This window comes from Epinephelus moara, chromosome 17, assembly GCF_006386435.1.
Source record: "Epinephelus moara isolate mb chromosome 17, YSFRI_EMoa_1.0, whole genome shotgun sequence".
In the NCBI taxonomy this organism is placed as follows: domain Eukaryota; kingdom Metazoa; phylum Chordata; class Actinopteri; order Perciformes; family Serranidae; genus Epinephelus; species Epinephelus moara.
This window is the reverse complement of record NC_065522.1, coordinates 29,716,409-29,736,996: the sequence shown is the minus strand read 5'-3', so window position 1 is coordinate 29,736,996 and position 20,588 is coordinate 29,716,409. Positions and strand designations below refer to the sequence as shown.

At 41.7% G+C, this 20,588-nt stretch overlaps 1 protein-coding gene across 1 annotated transcript; it reads right to left on the bottom strand.

Moving 5' to 3' along the window:
• Positions 1-3,305: 3,305 nt before the first annotated feature.
• Positions 3,306-20,330, bottom strand: LOC126404120 (protein-glutamine gamma-glutamyltransferase 5-like). The gene is made up of 15 exons (XM_050067126.1): positions 20,210-20,330; positions 18,419-18,586; positions 17,936-18,187; positions 15,162-15,280; positions 14,815-14,943; positions 14,438-14,612; positions 14,186-14,321; positions 13,252-13,361; positions 12,398-12,513; positions 10,847-10,973; positions 9,875-9,990; positions 7,568-7,742; positions 7,260-7,423; positions 6,138-6,271; positions 3,306-4,191 (listed from the first exon to the last, which is right to left on the bottom strand). Coding segments are annotated over exons 1-15 (2,073 nt in total). The 5' UTR covers positions 20,211-20,330; the 3' UTR covers positions 3,306-4,040.
• Positions 20,331-20,588: the final 258 nt, after the last annotated feature.

Sequence of the window (20,588 nt, the reverse complement as noted above, 5' to 3'; positions counted from 1 at the left end):
GACAAGGTCACTGTGACCTTTGACTAACCTAATCAGTTCACCGTTAAGTCCAAGTGGACATTTGTGCCAAATCTGATGAAATTCCCTCATGGCGTTAGTGAAAAAATATAAAAAGGGACTCAACTTGGCTCAACTTGCCGTGAATGAAGGGTGAGATGAGTGAAAGGATAAGTTGAGCCACATGTTCTTTTTACGTATCCTAGATGATTCATACCCATGTATCATTTTAAAGTCATCCTGTCGATCTAGCCACCTGAGGCCCGTACGATTAAGCAGGATTTGGAGTTCGCAAGGTAACTTCAGGGAAAGCTCTGGGTTTTTCAGTACTACAAAGCTGGTCCTCTTTTTACCGGGATAAATCACCGTGGTAACTGATGCTGAACAGCTAACCTGGTCCGGATCACAGCCTGTCAACACCCTAACCTCTGACCAAGTTGAGCTGGCTTCCCAGTACAGGCCTCTGCTGAAGCCCCGTCCATCTTCCACTTGTAGAAGAGTAGCTTGAAATGTCCCATCAAATGAAATGTAGAATTACATTAAAATACACTTTAATAATAACATTCATAAAAGGCCTCTGGCTAAACATCTTTCACACCCTTTGTCTAACAACACCGTCCCCCACCACAGTTACAAACTTGTACCACTGAGCAGGAAATAACATCCTGTTCGGTAGCCTCACACTGTTACTTGCTAAACCACGTGTGTTTTTTCAGATTCATCTGGAGCTACTTTTAGTCATAAGTGTCTTGATTTCTCAAACGTGGCAGTGATGTCGCAGCAGGCAACCACACACTGCCATCTGAAATAACAAGACACGTCATCATTCCAGACACCAATGCTTGAACAGCCAACTGTTGTGTCATCTACTGCGTGAGAGAGAGCGGAGTGAGAGAGTGGTACATCCTGTCAGCCGAGGGGTTTCCTATCTGTGCAGCCGAGCACCGCAGCACCTCCACGGACTATTACATCCAGACGGTCCGGGTGTTTCCTCCTCAGGCTCCACTTCACTCAGCTGCCCGATAAACCCGCTGCTTCTTCCCACTTTAACCTGAATAACAAACCAGGGCTCTGTGCTCCGGTTGGATCCAAACGGAGAGCCGGGGCTAGCTCAGAGACTAGCGGAGGCTAACTGGCTGAGCAAGTTGTTTTTTCTGTAAATTTAACTCATATCTCTAATACATCTTCTAAATAGGCCCACACAGTTCCGTCTCTGGTGCCCGTTTAAATAAACATCTGCCATATTAAAGAACTGTCTCAGCCCTTTGAAAGGTGAAAAAGAAAACATTTTCACGGGATTTGAACTCACTCCATTGTGGGAACATAAATGAAAGACAGATGACTATCTCAATGTACCACTATACCGACTATTACTTTTTACACGTACCCTAAAAATCCGACATCACACAGCCAGCTATGTCTTAAAAATGGGAGGCAGCCAGATCGACAAGTGACCACACTGTCCATGCACTTCAGAACATTTTACTATCTGACCAGTTTCCAATACAAAAAGCAGCTATTTAAATTCAGTTAATTCATAAACCTAACGTTTATTATACGAGCTAATATTTATGTAATCACGTGGAACTTGGTTAACATGGTCGTGAGTGAATCCGAGACACCGTGAGACTTGGGCCCCTCTCACTGAACTCCAGAGCTACGGCCCTGTCAGGAGGACACGCAGGCGGTCACACAGGTGCGACTGACGCCACGGTCTCATCAGATCGTCTCAGCTGCATTCACGGAGAACAGGGAGAGTAAAAGTTGTGAGGAACACAGACTAATGAGACTCTGGAGGGACTGAACGTGGATTTAACGTCAAGCTGCTTCTTGTTCTCAAACCGAGGAAATGGTGAGTAAGTTTATCCGTCAATCATTGGTAGTTTGCTGCTTTTTGGTCGTTTCTCGGTGTTCGGCTGAGGTTGTGGACGTGACAGTTGACTCATCGTTCAAATCTGTAACTTTACCGCTGTTTGTTTTAGCTGTTATGTCGACAAATAGCATGAGTGATAGGCTAATTTCGCACTGTTTGCACTTGTCGCGTGATCTCCGAACTCGCGAGTCGCGTTCCTTCTGCCAAACTTTAAAAAAATCAGATGTTTAAATTCAGCATTTCTGCAGCGTGTTCATAAATAAAGACCTTTTACCCTAGGGTGAAGTCAGGTAATGTGGGACATGAGGTAAAATAACCCAAATAGGGTGTTAGGGGAGACCGGGCATGGTTGTAACGGTTTTTGTCTCAGCACCTATCCACCTTATTCCTGAGCGCACGACTGTAGAAATGATTATGTGCGCAACTTCCAGTGAGATAGCAGAAGTAGTAGGCTAGTTATGGTGCGTTCGGTTTGTACTCGGAGGTCGGAAATTCCCAGTTCCCAGTCGGAAGTTTAAACTTGAACACACCCTGAGATCGGATTTCCAACTCGGAGCAACCGAATTCAAGATGGCTGCCGGTCACATACATAGTGAGTAAACACTCTGCTAAAGTACTGTTTATAGCAATTTCATCTTATTTGTTTTACATTAGGTCAGACTCATCTGTGGAGTTCATCAGTTGGAGTGCATGATGGTTTTGAAGCTGTGTATACTCTGAAAGTGCAAGGGCAACGAAGGCTTTCTTGAGGGCGTCCATGTTTTTTTCGGACTTGTCCACTGTCGTCAACTAGAATACAAAAACTGTTGTCAACTTGGAGGTGACGTAATTCTCACTACCGAGTTCCGAGTACAAAACGAATGCACCATGAGTCCCATAGATTGTCTGTGGTTACTGCTGGTGGCTAAACGCCAGCGCTGATTCGAAAGTAATTAGCAAATACAGATTTATTTTTTTAACAAATATTTAACTAGCTCTGGTACCTGCTGTACGTTCTGCGCTGAATTGACGCTGTAGCTACGGTATAGACTACAGTGTCGACGCATAGCCTACAAACCTCCCCAGAAATGTACATACACGTCATGCCATCACAGAACTGTCTGTCTCTGTAAGCTGAAACCATTTCCCTCAGTGGAAATGAAGCTTTGATTTACGTTATTATTCAATACTGTGAGTGGCCACTGGGAAAAATTGGCTTCAAGGCTGACCAGCGCTCCCAGGTTCCTGGGAGACATGTTGTTAGTTTGGATCTTTTCATGGGTTTTATTCACAGTAAGAAAAAAGTATAATAAAACTATTTTATTTACCCTCTGTTGCTACAGTTTGAGTCTCTGTAAGTGGTGTTTTTCTTTTCTTTTGACGCAGCCATGGTGTTGCACATGTTGCGCTAAACGTAACCTTGTATAAAAAAAACCCAAAATATTTTGATACGGATTTTTACTTTTCAGATTTGTCAGTACATCTCCAGAACTTGCTCCAGAACTTCCACAAATTGCTGTGACATTTTTCTTCCATTTCACATTGAACCATTACCATTATGAAGGCAAATTACTATCAGTTTTATTAAACTTATTCAAAATCCACCACCCTGTAACTCTGCATTTGTCCCCAGATTAAATATTTCTGCAATGACAATCATGATTCTACAAGTGTTTCAAATTTTTAGGGCACTATTGAGCTCTTAAAGACATTTCTTATCAGCTTCGCATGGCTTCATTTTGATTTTGTAAGTTGATGTAAGAATTAATGTGAGCTGCAACTGCAAAACATACAGATAGAAACACTTTCCGTGAAAATACAGTTTTAAAAGTCATCAGCATCATTACATTCAAAATGAAAAGTAAAGTCAAACCCAAAAATAAGGGAAATAAAAGGGTTAAATTCCAGTTTGATCAAAAAATATTCAATGCACGTTGTTACAGAACAATAGAAACTAGTGAAAAATGTTGCTCAGAATATTCCCAGAAGCCCATCAACACATTTGTTAGGTTACATGGATACATGTGTTTAAGTGACAAACGCCACAAAGGAGAGGATACTTTATATGAGGGGGGAAAACCCTACACCACAGCATAATTAATAAGTCATTAAACATTCTTCTTACTTTAGCCTGAATCAAAGGGTGCAAACACACAAACAAAACAAACAGGAAGTTGGTGGAAGCAGAGCTTTAGGTTTTGACGCTGACGGTGCAGCTGCCCATCACGTCTTTGAAGGCGCTGCAGTCGAAGTCGGCAAACACGGCCCTCTGTCCGGCCTTGTAGGGAATCGTTGTGATGTCCATCTTTAGTGTGGCATTTGGCCCCAGCTCCCTAATGTTACTAATGACACACACATACATGACATTCAGGTAAATGATCAGATATTAATGACTGCCTTTTTTTTTGTACACGTTCAGCCAACCCTTGCATTTTTGAAGTGTTTTCTCAGAGTTCATTTTTCACACTGACGTTCCAAAACATTAAAATGGTGCGTTACCACCAACACTACTTGAAGTACAGTGTACACAAGGACATGTAGTTTTCAAAATGGCCCGCTATTCTACCTGCTCTCAGCAACGTAGTTATTTTGTATTGCATAGTGCACCATTTTGGGAAATATGGTCATTTGCTTTTTAGCAGAATTAGATGAGCAGATTGTTACCGCTGTTATGACTGTGCTGGGAGGTGAGTAGCTTAGCATCACATCAAGACTGGAAGCAGGGAAAAACCAGAAACGTGGCTGTGCTAAAAGTTAAAAAATATGCCTGCTAACAACTCCACTGCAGGCTGTTTCTCATGTGTTTAATCCGTACACAAACAGAAATGTAAAAACAAAACAAAAGTTTTCTGTCGAATAGCCGCTGCACTTGGAAGCACTGAGCAGATGGATAAAATGTTCCAGTCAATTAACTTTAACCAAAATCACAAACTGTGGTTTTTACCTTTTTAAAACTAAATGAAATACAAAGTTCTAATAATAATTAGTCATCTCTTGAGTGAGCCAGGCTTGCCGCTAACCCTTGTTTCCAGTCACTATGCTAAGCTAGGCTAATAAATTCCTAGCTGGACATGCAAGTGGTATTGATTTTCATGCCTCCATACTGGCAATGGCCGCGGCCAGGGGCAAAATGCTTTCGGATTGCCTGTCTGATGTTTCTTCAAATTTGGCACTAATGTCCACTTGGACTTAACGTTGAACTAATTAGATTTTGATGGTCATAGGTGAAAGGTCAAGGTCACTGTGACCTCGTCTGTGTCATTAGTGTGAATGTGATATCTCAAGAATGCCTGATTAGATTTTGGTGATAGAAGGTCATGGGTGATGTGCACCTTCTCATTCTTGTAAACGCTAGGCTATATCATAAGAACACCTTGAGGGAATTTATTTAAATTTGGCACTAATGTCCAATTCGACTTAACAATGTAGTAATTAGATTTTGATGGTCACAGGTCTAAGGTCAAGTTCACTGTGACCTCATCTGTGTCATTCTTGTGAATGTGATGTCTCAAGAATGCCTGATTAGATTTTGACGGTCCAAGGTCAAGGTCATGGGGAAATTTGACCCTTCTCATTCTCGTGAACGCAATATCTTAGGAATACCTTGAGGGACTTTATTCAGATTTGACACTAATGTCCTCTTTGAGTCAAGGATGAACTGATTAGAATTTGGTGGACAAAGGTCAAAGTCACTGTGACCTCAAGACATGTTTTTAGCCGTAACTCAGGAATTCAAACGCCACGTATGAATTTTTTTTACACAGATATCTAGTAGATAAAAATTAAGTGTTGACATTTTATATCCAAAAGGTCAAAGGTCAACTTCACTGTGACATCATAGAGTTCAGCAAAAACACTTTTCTGGCATTAACGTCATATCTCAGGAACAGAGGGGGAGACATTTTGTCAGATACTGAATTGGTGACACTGATCTAGGGGTGTCCATTTTGAAACTGAGCTGATTGTATCGATCTTCTGTGCTGCCATGTTTTTGCAGACATGAATGTAAACTGTAACTGCAATCACAAGGCATTATTTTAGTTTTAATATAAGTTTCAGAAAGAAATGGAATAAGCACATTTCCCTAAATGCTCTCCAAAATGAGGTGGGATGATGCAGATGTGGCTTCAGAAAGAGAGTAGCTTTGCTGAAAGTGTTCAAGTCTTTAAAGAAAAAGAACTTTTAAAGAAAAGGAGCCATCAAAATCAAGAAAAACCTTCGTTGCAAGTAACTGTATGATACCTGTATGATACCATCCCATGTATTGTCGGTTTAAGCACATACTAACCCTTCAACATGGTCAGATTCAAAAAGGCCACTTCCGGTGACAGTCAGAGAGCAGTTTCTCAGCGTCTCATTGAGTGGGTTTTTAAATTCCACCGTCATATTCATTATTCGGCCCACACGAGCCTCTCCCAAAACCTAAAACACACAGCATGTTATGAATGAACTTTACAAAGCATACACAAGGGCGCAGACACATGTTTACACAGCCACAGCATCTTTAGATTCAATACAAGTCATTTACATTCGTGTTGTAAGATTTTTATGCCTCCGCAGCAGTGACAGACCTTTTTATGTTTTTGGGTTCTCTGTCCATCTGTCCATTCATCTGTGTGTATGCACACTGAACACAATAGATCCAGAAAGCATTGAGGATTTTTAAAAAAAAAAAAAAATTGGCACAAACGTCCATTTGGACTAGTGCTGCACGATTTGATAAAAATGTGCGATTGCGATTTTGGTGACACATGACACATGGTGCCATTGCTGTGGAAACTTTGTGCACAGCCTCCAGTGAATCAGTGGCCATTACCACCTCAGTTTGTCCATTAATTTTGTTTATGATCAAATACTGGCAAAACTAATGACATCAGCCTGAGCCGTACTTTGTGTTTAGTGTTAATTACCAAATGTGAGCGCTAAGGTGGTGATCAGGATGAACAGTATACCTGCTAAACATCAACATGGTAGCATTGTCCTTGTGAGCATGTTAGCATGCTGATGTTAGCGTTTAGCTCAAAGCACAACCTCACAGATTTGACAGCATGACTGTGAACTGTGTTTGGCTAGAACTCATCACGTCAATGCCTTGAGGTCAGAGGCGTTTAGGGTCAGGGCAGAGAGGTCATGGATAGGGCTAGTACGAGACAGCACCAAAGGGTGAGATTTACCAATAAAAGCAGCGGGTCCATAAAGATGCATCCTCTGTACTCTGTTTGTGGCAGCGTAATAAAATGGACTGACGGAGCCTTTTGTTAGGTCTGTTACTGCCGGTACAAAGATGTCATTTGTTGATTATCAAGCAACCAGTCTTTATCTTTGCAGATGACACTGTGTTGTTATAAACTTGGGTCTCCAGTCACTTCCTTGCAGTTATACACATTAAACATCTGAGCATTCTGCCAACCTGTATAGATATGGGAGAGTCCTCCAGGACAATGTCAGTCTCTGTCTCGTAGATGTCATCTTGCTGCTGTTGGTCAAAGGCCACGGCTGAAACCTTCATGCTGTCACAGCCCACCATGTGTTTACTGTAGGCTGAGAATGGGATCACATAAGGTATGGTCACATCTGTGGGACATAAAGAGATAGGAAAGTTAAATACATGTCACCGTGCATTCTGGAAGTTTGCAGGTGTGTCAAAGAAATTTACTAATAATAATTTGGATTCTGCAGCAGATAATTGAGCCACAGTAGCAAAGAATAACCGTAGACCTTGTCCTGGCGACAGCGTCCTGTTCTGGACTGCACTCTGCATGTTGCCTGCTGGCTTGCCGGTGTACCTCATGGCCTGGGCATTGACGCGGATGGACATTGTCTTGTTGGTGCGATCTTTGTTCCTCAGCTTGAGCTGTAGTTTAATGTCCTGACCCCTCTGCACATTGGAGTCCTGGTGTAGAGAAAACGGGTCAGTGATGTTTGCTCCTGAGATCAAAATGTAGCCCCTTGAGACTTTTCATTGTTTTGTTTGTTTTCATGATTAATATGTTGTAAATAATCCTTCCAGTTGTAAAAATTGCAAATGACTGTGTATATGTCCTGTTCTATTTCTTTGGGCTCTATCTTACACCCGACGTAAGGCAGGGCTCGGCGCAGCTGAGTTTCAGATCAATTCAGCTGCATTTACATGGTTAGCACCCACGTTGTAGGCCTGCTCCTCAATAGCTGACCAAACGTTAGACGACCAGAAAGGTCCTTAGTCGGCAAGATTTCATTGGTTGCTTAGTTTCAGAAAAAAAACAAACAAACTTGAAACTCTATTAGGAGCTACACCTTGTCAAAATAAACCAAAACCTATATGACTGGACCATGTGGGTATTTAATTTGAAAGGACAGACACAGGAAGTGGCCACACTCAGCAGTCAGACAGGAGACACGTTACACACCAATCACACTGACAGATATCTTTCCCTTCTTCTGTAAATATTCAGTCTGATAAACACGGAAACGTTGATCATGTTAGTGCAGGGCTACCCAGAGCTTTACATCTATCCCACAGACGATAGTCCTACATACTTAAACAGCTCTTGGAAGAAGATCAGCTCTGCACTCAGGATTTCAGGTAAATAGGCTATACAATGCTTGTTAAGATTGCTTAGCAACCTAAGACGCAACCTGCTGCCCTGCTCTTGAGGACTGGCACAAAAGAGGCACAAGAGTAACACCCAGCGCCCAACCTCATGTTTTCCATGCAGTTAAAGATGTTGCATTTCTACGGACCCTAATCTCCAGGGGCCTCATTTATAAAAGAGTGGTTAGGATTCATACTAAAAGTTGACGTGCACCCAAAAGCTGAAAATGGCGTGTGCCAAAAAATAATCTGATTTATAAAACCGTGCGCACGCACACTTGCACGCAATGCTCTCTTTATAAATCACAGACCTCCTGGAGTTGTGCGCACCCAGATCCGCCTCATATTCCACCCTCTACACGCCCTAGTTCAGCCATAAATGGTCATGCAAATCACCTCATGAATGCGATCTGCATATAAATAAGCCGGCATGCAAGTGTTCTCTCGTTGTGAGTCACGGCAACAGGTGTGAGAAACGAACCAAAAAACGTAATTTCTCCGAGACTGAGCTAGAGACCCTTTAACGGGAGGTAGAGGACTGAAGAAAGATTTTATTTGGTGGCCACAGCAGCGGGATCACTAATACAAGAAAGTGAAAATAAGTGGCAACACATCAACGCTGCTGATGCTGTCAGCTGTGTCTGTGGGACTGCACGGACAGTGACAGAGAGAAAAAAAGTGGTCTGATCTAAAGGTAGACCAAATATTTCTACTCCTTTACCAACATGTAGTTAATGTGTTGCTTTTAAATTTGAGGATGTTTGACATTGATGTGCGACATAAAGAATCACATTTATTAAAGGTGGAGGCAAAAAGGAGTATGTGCCAGTGCCATCTTGCGCAATTACGCACGAGGGTCGCCGCAGTATTTATATGTTTATGGCAATTAGTCTGGTCAGACACCCGGCCTGAATTACAGCGTGAACCAGTGGTATCCCTGTCCCAAAATACAACGTGTAAGTCGCGCCGTCCTCCCCCCCCCCTTCGCTCACAGAGTGGACAATGAGACGTTAGAGGCAGTGCAGATTAAATACGTATTTAGAAAGAATTTCAATTCAGAATTTGAGTTGGATTTTACAGCGTTTTTATGAAACAATTATCACTCACTCCAAGCGCAAAATAAGGCTGCTGGATTTAATTTCAATGATAACGTGGATCTAAGGTGGATATAGCGTTACATTAAATTTGTGTGAGACGTCAATAAAAATCTGACTCCACTTCTCCACCTCGCCGTCTGCGTCGTCACTTCCCAGTGTCTCCAAAATGTGCGCATGCATGACTCAGAGTTTGCTTACCGGTGCGCACATTCTCCCGCATACATACAAGCATACATATATCAAAAGGAATTCCCTCAAGCCTCAGACATTCGTCACTATATCATACAGAACTGGTGCATATTCCCACCTTGCATTATAAAGTTGCACATCACCTATGGCATCTTGAGTTTTTACCTCTTCGATTTTCATCTCCACCTTCAGTGGCTTGTCCCCGTTATCGTCCTCCTGATCATCTCCTGAGTTCACTCTGGTGACTGCACGCTTGAAGACTGCCCTCTCCTTTGTACTGCCTGTTGGGAAAATACCCATCATTCAGTTAAATCTGGTCTGAGAGTCATAGGGTAGCTGGTATCTAGTTACAAGATGTTTGCTTTGTTAAGGCATGATTGGCGGGTTGTCAAATGGTTGCTTGGATGTTGCCTTTAAAGAGGGTTGACAGGGAGTTCGAAATCTGGGTGATTCAGGGTGGTTGCTGGAATGTTGCTTGGTGGGATCTGTAGTGTCTGTTGTTGGCTTCTTTCAAGGTTTGTGACCTAGAAATTAAGGTTTTTATTGCTGTGGTAAATGGCTCCCTTTGGTGAGAACATCAGCTATATGGTACTGTTAGGGTTAGGGCTCAATCAAGAGGTGTCAGCATCCCATATGGCCATACTTCCCAAGATAATCTGTTTGAGTGGCTGCAGACATATGGGTGAACTGGCGTCAATGCAGCGTTATGTACCATTTAGGTTTTGTAGCCTTAAAAAGCCAAGTCTATTGAGAAAACACCCAGAAACAGTTGAATGATTTGTGCTTATAGCTTTAAGAATCTAGAACATTATATAAGTTAATGAGTTCTCAAACTCTGTGCTTACATTTTTGAACAGTACAAACTGCCATCTGAAGTGATAGCTTACCAGTTCATGAACTAGTCCTTCTTTGCCTGAGATAAATTGTAGATTATTGTCTGTTCAACATTTGGGTCACAGCCATCATACAAATGCAAATCCAAGATGACGTTAGCTGCTGTCCTCTGGGAAGGAGCTAGCAAAAACTCTTCAGAGCCACATTTCAAGGGAGCTTACTCTTTGAGATTCAAAAGATAGATACTCATTGAAAATCCATGAAGGACTTTTGCTCGAATTCACATTAACATGCAGTCTTTACCTTCTCTGTGTTTGTAGCAGTTTGTTATATCGTCTCTTATGTTCACACCAACAGCCTTGGTGGAGATGTGCTGACCTACTGTCGTAGTGTCAGAGTGCATTTTCCTCTTTGTACCACCAGCACTGCCCTGAGAACAGGAGCAAGATCAGAAAAGAAAATTCAGCATTGTCTTGTGCAAAAGTGAGAAGAATAAAGAGAAGAACTTACTTTCTTAACAATGATACAAAGTGCTTAACAAGAAGAGATAAAAACCAAATAAGGTAAAAACAGACATGGCAAGTGACTAAAAGACTGACAAACAAGAAGCAGAAAACAATTTATCCATGTTTTACATACGCACTAATTATTTCTTACTACAATTAGAATAAGGGAATGACTGTTGGACTTGTCACTAAGGGTGCTTTCAGACCTAGAGTTGTCTCCTTTGGTCTGAATCAGGGACTCATGTTGTCACAAAGTTGTATAATTGACTAGAGTTGGTTCGTGTTCTCACGGCAGCATTTACAAGAGGACCAGATCAAATGCCTTGTGTGAGAAAGCTGCTCTTGATTGGTCAGAATTTCCATGTGGGAAAAATCCAGGAAGTAAAGCAAACGTTGAAGAAGAGTACACTTGCAAGATAAATGTGACACTTTCTAATGTCACAATGGAGGGACAACTACGCAGGTTGATTTTAGCGCTGCTCATCGTGGACTATATTGCTGTCATTGTTCATTTTAGTCAAACCATACAGTTTGAAAACGAGGCGCGGCTCCAACTAGAAAACAATGTTTTGATGCATTGGATGTGCTGAATGTGCATATTAAGGCAGTACAGGAGGAGGTGCACATTAATAATCCTCCAGGACTGTAACATGCTCATGTTTAACCCAAACAATGTGTCATGTGACTGCAGTTGGTTCAGATCCAGGTCGGAACACGTTCTCACCACAAATGAAGCGCACCAGAGTTTGTTTGTAACCAGACTGAGACCACCTCTTCAAGAAGGTCTCGGTCTGGTTGTTTTGGTGCACACCTGAGTGCGATTGTTGTGTTCCCCACCACTTAGGGGGCAAATGAACTTGGATTTGATTGAACCAAACCAAACAGGGCAGAAGTGAAAGCACTGTCAGTGTTGGTTCATTTAATGTTATTGTATATGTGTGCATTTAAGACGTTGAATGAGTTGTGTTTGATGAAGGTAGCCAAGATTTGCTCTCCAAAAAATTGATCACAGGAGGTAAAATGGAAGTGGAAGAAAACTGTGACATGAACCGGGAATTGGGGTCTTTCAAAGTCTTCCATAGGGTTGGGCAATATGTTAAAATTTTCCAACCGTGTACCACTGTCTTTCTCTGACTTGTACTTGGGAGGCAGACCATTAAATTAGCAAAATAAAATGACAAAAATCAAAAAAAGCAATTGGCAATGAACTCCGTTGATAGTATAGTTTCAAGACATGTAACCTGTGTGACAGGCTACATTTGAGCAGCACAGAGCAGGTGAAAACTGAGGTATTACGCAAAGCTCGTAAAACTATTACAGTGTGTACATATTATGCACTGGCACTCACCAGCCACTTGACAATGTCAGCGTTGACCTCAGAAAAGACAAATGGCACGTCATACTTTACGTCAGTGTCGCCCTCGAAGATGGCGGCAACTGGGGCTGGACCACAGCAGTACCTCCCTGGAACAAGAAGAACAGCGTTTGAATTTTTTTGTATCTTTTGGTGAAGTGTTCTGGTAATCGTACTAGGCAGGACACCAGAAATTTAGTATTCGATACCAATACGAGTGAAATTCCATGATTCTCATTACTCAGTTTGATACCATGGTTAAAAAGAAAAACAAAACAATAAAATCCATGCACTACACAAACACTTCATTACTAAAAGAAAAGCATCAAATAAAATTCTGTTTTATTATTAATCTCTGATAATTCACCTCGAACTCAAAGTACTATTCTGTGTGAACTAGATTTTGTGGGTGAGGAAACACATATTATGTGTAGGCCGACAGGATATATGCATATTTCTTCTCCGTTGTTGTTGTTCTTGTTCAACACTTGTACTTGTCTCTGTCTTCCACATTTGGTTGTTTTTTTCCCATGCTGGTTTGTGATGTTCTCATTCCTTCGGAGTTAAACCGCAGACTAAAACACTTAGTCGGCACATACTACCCTGTCAGGTATGGAATAAATACATCCACGGTACCTATGGTACTGGAGAAAAAGGAGAACCCTCATGTTTTCAGAATTGTGGCAACGACTTGGTACAGAAGTATCGGTTCTCGTGACATCCCCAATCAAACAAATGCATTTTTAGAAAGACTGAGGCAAAGATAGAACCCTGTGAAACACTTTGTTCTTTTACAGAACTTACAAAAATAATTTGTCAGTCAGAATCCACTGATTTCTTGTGTTTACCTTCACTCCTTTCCTGTGGTGTCGGATCCAAGACTTGCCAGCCGTCATACCTGCTGCCTTTCTTCAGGTCTGGTCGTTTCATCCATCCCTCCACCCACACATGGAAGTTCCTGCATTACAAAGACAGGTTTTCCAGTTTCACAGTCCTCTTGTGGGGACCAAATAGTGCTTTCTGGTTGCTAGGGTTGCCTGATTGATTGCTAGGGTGTAACTATCATTTCTATTATATTCCTGTTGATTGTCTGGATGCTGGTGTTTAGTTGCTGAGTGGTTGTCAGGGTGTTGGGCAATTGCTAGGTTGTTTGAAATGGTTGTCTGTGGCTCTTCCGTCTCTGGTCTTCACCCTGCATTGTCTCTCGGATGCGCTCTCAGGCACCGACATTTGACACTGATGGGTTTAACTTGAATCGGTACTTGGTTGTACACATGTAATTCGGCTGGTACCCTTAAAAGTACCAAGTTTGGTACCCAACCCTTGTGCTTACAACCTCTCATGTAATCAGTGGTATGTTTAAAAATGGCAGGTTTGCGCATTCAGTCCTTGTTGAGTAGAGTGACAATTCTCTCTTGATCATTCAACGGACTGTAGTGTTTCTAGCGCTACCTTTTAGTATCAGACCAGTGTGCGAGGTCTCTCAACAGAGAAGTAACCAAATAACGGGATGGAATGAAGTCGTTTTGTTGTTACCATCCACAACTTTTGTCAAAGGAAACGCAAAAATAACTTTTAATGTGTAACAAACAAACTGTTTGGCAGACACAAGGCTGCGCATACTGGTTTTGGCAAACGCCATATGACCTTGCTTTCTCAGATATTCTATCTCGTGCTGCAGAAACAAGGAATGGGAGGATAGATTTCATGCACCATTTCAATCAAAAAGGAACAAAACAGAGCAATAAATCTGCTTGGATATTATCCATCTGCCTGTCTTACCAGATGCTGTCCCCACTCTCTGAGGGTCGTAGTCCATAGTCGTCATAATACTCATCGATAGTGAGGCTGGTGTTTGTGTCATGAGCTGACTGGAAGTTTGTGACAACACGACACGGGATACCCAGGAACCGCATCACTAGAATCATAAACACATTTAAACCCACACAGACACAAACGGTAATGATAGAGTCAAACAGTACCTGAGTCCTGCTCATATTTGATGGCACCACTGTGACACACGTCAGACAGTACCTGAACACATCACACCAGCATACACCCAGCACTGTCCATACTTGACTGGCCGGGTGTTTGGATACCAGCACTGAAGGATGCTAAAGCTGCCGTTCCAGTGGGTGGGCCTTACTCCATCAGCATAGTCTTCATGCCAGCGTCCCTCTAACACACCTCGATCATCGTTACAGTTGATCTGGAGATCAGATCAAAATGTAAATGAAGATCATCACGCTGTATATTGGTTCCCAACAAAACCCTAACTGTCATATTGGTTAGCACCAATTCCCCACATTTCAGGAAGTACCCAAATTAGAAGTAATTCCATATGTGATTTAGGAAAATGTCCATTGTTTATTGTCAAAAGGCATTCTGGGAAATGAAAACTGTGGTCTTACCATGGCGCTGATCACACGGCTCACATAGATGGGGTTACAGCGAGCAGAGACATCGTCGGCCGGGTCTTTGGCGTGTTTAGGATTGACGTCCAGTATCTTGAGACAAATGTCCACCATTTTCTTCTCAAACTGGACAGAAAGACACAAGTTAGAACTACCAATTCACCAACACACCAACTCACCCATGGCTGCACTTTGAGTGGGTCTTTTTGGTTTGTTATAAACATTTCTGGTGAAAAGAGCAACAAAAAAAACAGAGCAAATTACTGGCAACATGTTGCAAAACCAAGACCGCTAGCAGTTGTAAGATCCAAAAAAAACTAGTCCATCACCACTCTGACGCTCACCTGTCCAAAGTCCCAGAACATAGGCCTTAGGTATCTTGACGTTCCTGTGTAGATAATGCCCTGTTCGTTCAGCACATATTCATATCTTTCCCTCTCATCGGGAAGATATACCCAGTCATCTACAAACACACACACAAAGAATGTTGTCAATTGGATATTTGTCCTGGTTCTGATATTAAAGCATATTGTGCACCATTAGTGGAGGCAAGACTGTGAGAAACGTTTAAAACAAAGCACAGAAGTCATGTTTTAAAGTTACAGCAGTCGAGGTCTTAACTGGCCTATAATGTTGGACCCAATCCAGAATGGATCTACCCAAGCCTGAGGTGCATAGTTTAATTTCTTAAAAAAATAGTGACGACCCAATCCAGATTGTCCAGAGGGTAATTAAACCCAGACTAAGATCCTGTCAACCCGAACAGATCACGAAACCTCAGCTCAGGAGTCAGACGTCAGAATAGATAAGGATAACAATATAAAAAGATACAAATTAAATAAAAGTAAAATGATATAAAATCTATATTATTTACATCTATGACAATACAGATACTGCATGTATACTGTTGATAGCTGCAAAGAATAACTAATACACACAACTGCTATATTTATTCAAGTTTCTCCCCAAAAATAGAATTTTACTAGGTTACATTTGAACACATCATGATATCATTACACTTTGTCTTTACTCAATACTAATTTTTACTAAATAGAGCTTGAATACATCGTAATATAACCCAGTGCAACCTCCCTCAGCAGTTAGTTCCAGCCATTGGCTGCTAACAGCTAACATTAACCACCTCTCGTCCTGCAGAGTTAAATGGATTCATTGCTCACAATGTGACATCATGAGAGAAACAGTATGTGCTTCCTCTGTGTATTTACTGCGTCAGTTTGTGGCGAAGGCGTCTAGGGGAAGATCTCTGTTCGACCCTAACATGTTTTGTCCCTGGGACGACCTGTCTAACTGGAGTAGGATGTTCTGGTTTTGGGGTGGGAGGGCAGACATCATGTTTCCTGTTCTGTCATGTGGGCTGGCTTGTTGAGCGCAGTGGCACTGAGAACATTAAAGTAAACACAGTTTGACTGTATATTTTATTTTATTGATGTTAAAGTTTGGTTCAACATACTGTCAGGTTTGTAATGCGTACTGAACTGTACAACATGTCAGACAGTGTTCTGACAGAGAACGCTTTTTGCTGGTACCAGCGTTGCCAGGTGGGAAATGTAGGATTATCGTACCAGACACTCAAAATTATCGTATTTTGAGGGAAATTATCGTACATCCATCATAACCAAAATAACAATCCTACTGATGCGCTATAGGCAAATATAGTCACTCTAGTGTTTACTTTTTTTTCATTTTCCTTGCTTCTGTTTTTCCTCTTCCTCTTCTGTTTTGAATCTCATTCTCGCTCTACTTCCTGACGGGTCCTGGCGCCTCGTGGGGCGGGTACAGCTGGCCATTCAGCCAATTGTGCTCATTGTTCAGAGACAAACGTCACCTGTATGTCACGCTAAGCAAAGTGCGATTGGCTGGAAACATGTCACATGGGAACAGATGCCTTCAGGGCTCACAAAAAAACTCCGGCATACTGATTACAACCACACATTCATGAAATGGTCAAATTATCGTACATTTGGCCTTTTTTGGGATTATTGATCGTACATCGTACAGAGGGCCAAATTATCGAACAAATACGATAATTATCGTACACCTGGCAACGCTGGCTGGAACGCTTGCTTAGTTTGCTTGTGTTTGATTAAAGCTTGGTTTAGATAGAAATTGTTACAGTATGGTGTCAAGACTGTGTCCTCAGGAATTTAAACTCCCTATGACGTGTCATGTTGCCCATGATGGAGTTATCCAGTCCCCACAGGCGGGGGCGCTAGTGAATAACAGATGTTAAATAGAGGGGGCAAAAATACAACTTAGGGGGCTAAGCCATCTTAAGCCTCCTTATGGCACCTGGCCCACCTGGATATTAGACATTTTGACACACAGACTCAAGACCCTCCTTGGCCTCATTAGAAAAGAATAGAATTTGCACTCAGTCGATGCTGTGTCTCACCGGTACAATATGAAAATGTGTGGGGATACAGAAAGTTCTCATGCCGATTTTCTGCGTACGGGTCCGGTGCGAGTTGTCCATAAAGACATGTTCCGTTTTCATTTTTAAAAAAAAGTTTGCTCCAAAAATAGTACCGTATCCTCTCCACACAACAAAAACCTCTGCAGACAGAGAATGTGTGAGGGGCTAATGTTAACTACATAATACAACAACTAATCGGACCCCAAATTCGAGGCTAAGACTAGTTGTTGTGGCTCGTCCCATTCTGTGATCAACATACAACGTTAGCAGGTGCATATCGGCTACATCACCATCGTATCCCAGTTAAAGAACCAACTATTGATAGGATGTTCTTTCATTTTGGCAGCAAGCTAGCTATGACCTAGAGGTATGACATCAGTTGGAAGGAAGGACTTCTTCGGTCACACATATATTTTCACTTTAAACTAGGTACAACCAAATATTTTTTCCCCCGCTCGAATGTTCCAGAGGGGTGTGCAAGCATTCACAAGAACCCACATCTGTGTTTATACATTTCCTTGAAACGAAAATTAGTGCTTTGTGTGAAACGGTTTTAACTCTGATCCTGGATCAGGTCTCAATGGACCCATGAAGACCTCTACATCACAATTCTTGACATCAGTTATGGAAAGTCACAGATGCTTTATGTCTTTTCTTTGTCAGGGATCCAGTAACACTACCTACCTGAGCACCAGGGGTTGAAGAGCACCACCAGTTCCCCCAGATTCGTCCTGTCTTTCTCGGTGCTTGCAGACACAGAGTACTTCCCCACAGGGGCATCGGCTGGCGGAGTCACGGACAGGGTCACGATGCCCATCTGTAAGTTGGCGCTCTTGTCGATGCTGTACTTCCATATGGCTTTGGTGTCACTGGTATACATGGGAGATGGGTTACCAAACACGGACCTGGTCCCACGCCTTTCTGACGGAGCAGAACCTGGCAAGAGAAGGGCGGGATGTGTGGGGTTGAACGAGGTGTCGTTCTTTGTATTCTCACACATTGTCATTACCCAAATGTTTGTTACATTCCAGCTCATTTCTGGCTGCAGTGTAATCACAATTGAAGTTCCAACATTAGACACAGAATAAAAATTTGATGTCTAATTTCATCTAATGCTAATTTTTTACTGCCAAACCACTGTAACAGCATTAATGTTTGGTGACCTACCCGTCTCCACGGTGAGGCTGAGTGTGTCATAGTGATTGAAAGGATGCCTCATTTCCAGGGTCAGGAGGAAGGACTGGCCCCGCCTCACAATCAGCTGATCATCTGTAATTTCGATCGTACGATGAGCGATGTTGTTGGGCTTGCAGTGGTAGTCCCAGCTCTTAATCACTAGAACAGACACACAATATAATCACAGAATTATAATGAATTAATTAGTTTTATTATTGGGTCATGCATTTAACCAGTTCCAGCCAGCATGGGACTACATGGCGTGATATAATGAGTGTGTACTCTTCTTCAACGTTTGCTTTACTTCCTGGATTTTTCCCACATGGAAATTCTGACCAATCAAGAGCAGCTTTCTCACACAAGGCATTTGATCTGGTCCTCTTGTAAATGCTGCTGTGAGAACACGAACCAACTCTAGGCAGTTATACAACTTTCTGACAACATGAGTCCCTGATTCAGACCAAAGGAGACGACTCTAGGTCTGGAAGCACCCTTACTAACACCATAGTGTTATCGACAACAAACATGCTCTCAATGATCATCTGCCCTCTTGGACTTGCTGTTCTTGGTTGCTTTTCCAGTTTATCTTTGAGCCCAACAACCAGTGACTGCCGATATGTTCGAGCACTTCATTTAAACTTAACCGAGACAAAATAAAACTCACTAAAACCGTCATGGTTGGTTACCCCACTGTTCCAAAAATGACCGACTCTGGTTTGGTTGAAATAAATCCTGAATTCACTCAGTAAGATCTGAAATGCTCTATGCGCCTCTCAGCTGACAGCGGATCAGCAGCTCTCGCTCACACTGTGGAGGCAGAAGCAAAGTAAAACGGTGAATTAAATTAATTGTTAAAAAGCAATGACTCTCGTGTGAGAAGTTGGAACCAGAGAATATTTGGCATTTGCTCAAATATCAAAATAGTTGCAGGTTGTTTGTCTGTTGAGTTATTTATCGTTTCTTTCTTGTTCCGGCAGTTTGGGTGTCTGGTATTTATTTTCACTTATCCAATTTCCTGTTAGTCTACATACTGTTGCTATCAGTTATCTCTGATAAGATGGATTAGTAAAGATTTTCAGTCTTAGACTGCACGTGCACTTTCAAACACCTCATGTCTTCAGTATAGAATGCTGCTTTGAGTTTTCAGGTGTTAAAATTTTGTAATTTATGGTGCTGGATTTGATGGTAATTTCTTATTATTGTAGACGATAATATTGATATTCTTCTTCTAACTTGATGCTCTCAGTTGAGTAAAATTATGTCTTGTGCATGCTGGACTGGAAATCAGTCATTCATAATTTTTAGTGTCAAAATCTGACTTTATTTCCGTGAAATAAAACTGCACATTTTTTAATTAAATGTGGATGAAACATAGAAAATGTATATGTAAGAAAGAAAATGAATTGTGAGAAGGATTTTAATAGGAAGACATTTAAAAGTAAAATTATGTTACATTTTTAAAAGTTAATTGTAATTTGAAAGACAGAATAATGAAATGCTTTCCGTGCTTTGGGTATTTTTATTAAATTATTGAAAGGTAAATTTTTTTCTGTTGAGGTTTTTGAATGCATTAGGTTTATCATTATGACATTATTTTATTGGCACACTTTAGCTTCCACACTTTTGTTTCCAAAAGGTATGACCATTTTAATATAGTTGTATATAATATAAAAAAGTAATATTATTGCCATATTCATGTTTAAACTCTGATCAGCCTGATAAAATGCACTCATTATAACACATCACATTACATACACTGCACATATAATAATTAATACTCACTCTTTGCTGTGCTGTCGGTGCAGTCAGTCGATTCCTCTGCAGCAGGTTTGAGAAGCTCCGGTCTGAACTGATCAGCACTGAAGTGGCTTGCTGCCCTTTAAACACTCAGAGATATGCCATCTCTACTTCCTTTATATGATAAAATTCCCTGCGAAGATTCCATGGTAGGATTACTGAAGACCTGGGGCGGGTTTATTGATTAGCTGTCATGCACACGACACGTGAGGAGGTCAGGTTTTTTTTTCTTTGAGAAAGCGACAGTTTTGAAAGAGGTTAGCTTTCATTGTGTCGTCTGAGGCCAGCGCTGGGAGTTAGTCGAGGTCATGTGGTGCATAAAAATTTTATCACATTCTTTTTGCTGCAGGCGCCATCAGACTCA

Bases quoted from the DNA above. Each gene is read 5' to 3' on its own strand.
- LOC126404120 (XM_050067126.1), bottom strand. The intron at 14,613-14,814 runs GTAAGACCACAG...TCTGATCTCCAG, and splicing joins GCCGTGTGATCAGCGCCATG to ATCAACTGTAACGATGATCG. The intron at 13,362-14,185 runs GTAAGACAGGCA...TTTGTAATGCAG, and splicing joins GAGAGTGGGGACAGCATCTG to GAACTTCCATGTGTGGGTGG.